Source organism: Bremia lactucae, linkage group LG13 (genome assembly GCF_004359215.1).
Source record: "Bremia lactucae strain SF5 linkage group LG13, whole genome shotgun sequence".
Lineage (NCBI taxonomy): Eukaryota > Oomycota > Peronosporomycetes > Peronosporales > Peronosporaceae > Bremia > Bremia lactucae.
In genome coordinates this window covers 3,347,408-3,350,524 of record NC_090622.1, presented here as the reverse complement: position 1 = coordinate 3,350,524, position 3,117 = coordinate 3,347,408, and the positions used below count along the sequence as shown (strand labels likewise).

General features: G+C 49.4%; 1 protein-coding gene across 1 annotated transcript; it reads right to left on the bottom strand.

Annotated features, from left to right (window-relative positions):
- Nucleotides 1-1,004: 1,004 nt before the first annotated feature.
- Nucleotides 1,005-2,849, bottom strand: CCR75_008361 (uncharacterized protein; the record flags this gene model as incomplete). Its single annotated transcript, XM_067966413.1, has 1 exon — nt 1,005-2,849. One exon carries the CDS (start codon nt 2,847-2,849, stop codon nt 1,005-1,007), a length of 1,845 nt encoding a protein of 614 aa, XP_067823321.1.
- Between the last annotated feature and the right edge of the window lie 268 nt (nt 2,850-3,117).

The following is a 3,117-nucleotide window of genomic DNA, read 5'->3' as shown; positions in this document are numbered from 1 at the left end:
CGTTAGGTGACGTACACTGTACGTGCAGAGGAAGACTTCTCTTAAGACAAGTTAACTTAAGAGGGTAAAATGAAAACTGCATTAATATAGTTAAGTGTCTCTTAATCTATCTTTGTAAATGCTGACTTAACTATAACCTAATACTAAACATGTAAATGAATTCTTATCTCTATCTTATCTTGTAACTCTCTTTGATTACTTCTACAGCTAATTGGTCTGCGGAATAAATAGATATAATGGCCTATACCTATTTATGGATAAGAATTCAGGATATTACTATACAAAGTAATATCCTCCAAATATTATCTACCTTAAGATAATATATTAATTAACAACCTTTAAGTGTTAATTTCATGTAACGATACACCCCGTTACATCTTCAGCCTGATCACCACTAGATTTGTCTAAGTATGCAGTGCCAATTTGATCGGCATGTACCTTACTGTCGTCATCAATGCAATAGCCTATCAGGTCCCGAGCCAGACTTGACATGTAAGACGCTACAATTTTTAAATATTCGCATTTCTACTCACTCACTCGAAGCAAATCGATACTAATTAAAGTATTTTCCACATTTTAAACTGCCAAGTTTCGCTATTCTCGCAACTTTTGAGTTTAAATCGATAGCGGTTTCTGATCAATAAGGCGCAAACTTTTCGTCGCAGAGGCCTACCTTATGATCGGTTGTTTCACACTCGGCTATTACTCGATTCAAATGAAGTATGCTCCCAATCGTTAAGTGCCTCCTTCCATGTCCAATTCCATTCTTACTTGTACTAGCCAACGAAGCTTACAAATTTGTAGCCGAAAAATGTTAAGGGTTACCTATTTTCGAGTAGCCAATGAAAAATCGGCAGCTTTGAATCCGAGTTTGCCAATATAAATGTCGTGCTTATAGATAAAGACGCGCCAAATTGGATGCTATTGACTAAGTAGCTACAGCTTCAATTGGCACTGTGCTTGAATACTGCTTCTGTTGCTGTAAGAAAATAAGCGAAAAACGCTTAAGCCGCAATGACACGCGAGGCGCGATCATCAATGGCCTTTTGGGCGTTCAGTCTTGCCTGCTTCATGGCAACAGCAAACGCCGAAGCTGCTAAAGCAGCTGTCGGGCTTCGTACAGAGGTCGTTGCCCTCATGTCTTCTTCCCCGTCCATGGAGGTCTTGGCCAACCCTATCGATAACGCGGCGACGTCGGACTCTAGGTCTTCAAATTGCATCTTGTTCCTGTCCAAGGGGCTGTAAAAACACTCTTTGTCTTCACCTAAAGAGCTGCAACTGCTATTGCTCGTAACAGTCCATGCTGGGCTCTTAGGCACTTGCTGCTTGGCATTTCGACTGCTTCCTGGCGTATACGCTCTCGACGCAATCGAATCGCCAAGATCGATCAAATCCGTCTCACTCCGATGGCGAGTGATCAGAGCTCGTTCCGCCGCAGGCAATATCTGAATTCTAGTGCCATCGTTATTCGTGGCAGCTGTTAGAAAACCTGATACATCGACAATCCACGCCGATGGATCAGCACTGGTCAAATCCACGTAAATAGAAGGAGCACCGCCGTAGAGCCGCTGAAATACGTCCCAGACTTCGGGCGACAACAGCTGGAAGTCGGCATTGTCCCCTGCCCTGGCGCCATCGCCAGCAAAAACCTCGTCCCGAATGAGGCCGCGACGACGCACTAACTTGCCACGCGAGACCTCCAACAAGCACAAATTCTCAATAGGACCGGGCGCACATCCCATACAGTCCCCGTCATAGTTCATCGGTGACATTTGCGACGACTCCGAGTCGAATCCATAGTCGAGATCGCAAATCGAATCCGTACTGGAAGCTGACGACGTGAAGGCTAGCCAGCTGCGCAGCCAACGACTCGAAATTACGTACATTTTCTTCTCGGAGCTTCCCCGATTTCGTGAAAGTTTGCCAGCTGCCATCACTCGATGCACTTCCGTCAGTCGGTCACGGTACCGAGGCGTTGCCGTTGGGGCAAACATCAATGCGCTGGTGGGCGAGGGACAAACTGTTGACGCCACGGGCGCCGACTTGTGTCGCTTGATAGGCATCAGCGCCGTCATGTCCGACTCGACGAATCGAACGCGATCGTCGCCGGCTTGGGCCATGGCTTGCAGCAAGCTGCAACAGGCAACACAAGCCCGTCGGGGAGTGCAAAACTTCTCAAGAAGCGAGACTTGGCCTTGCGAGCAGGCGCCACACACGAGCTCACCACACACGCGGCAATGGTGGCGACGACGGGAAAGTTTCGTAAACATGGCAAAACAGACTTGGCAACAGCCACTCTCGTCGTCCTGTCGCCACGTCACGTCATACTTGGCGCTTTGCCTCACCGCGCGACGGCGCTCCGAGGGGGGAGTGTCAACTCGCTCCGACGCGCGGCCAAAAGTTTGAGACATGCGCATAAAGGCACTCCCGGGTCCACAGCTGCGGGCCAAGTTGTCTCGCGGGCCCGGGCTGGCGGCAAGGTCGGGCATTTTCGCATCGCCATCGAAGCGATCTTCACCTGGCAACTCGTCGTCGGACATTTCGCCGTCTGTGAGCGCCGTAACATCCTTGCTGGTATTGGCTGTCGTGAGTTTGGACTCGTCAAAGCCGTTGACCAAGTTGCCAGAGTAATAGATCACAGTGGAGCGTTTGCGGTCTCGCGATAGAAGGTGGCGGTGCGAATGCCGAGGTGGTGGCAGCGAGGACGCCAGCGATTCATTAAGCGCCTTGGCATTATTTTTCTTGCCTTGGAAGCGCCAAAACAGCGACGATGACGACGGAGTTAGGTCGGCGCTGCTAGAGCGGTCAATTCGAGAAGAGCGACGAGTTTGACGGGGACTGCTGCTCATGATACTAACGGTGCCGTCCCACCTGATTACAGGTTTGTTATTTGGTGTCGAAACGACCACAAGACTGGGGGAAAGAGAATCTGCCTGATGTCGAGGCAGGGTGTGGCGTATTCCGTTATGAAGGAGATAGAGGCACGTTCCGAGGCCAGAATTGTCTATTGATGGGACGACGCTATACGGCAACCTGATCCCTCGTGAAGCACAAAAGTTTAGAGGGAATTGTACAGCCAGTCCTCAAAAACGCCAAATTGCGGTCACAATTCAACGC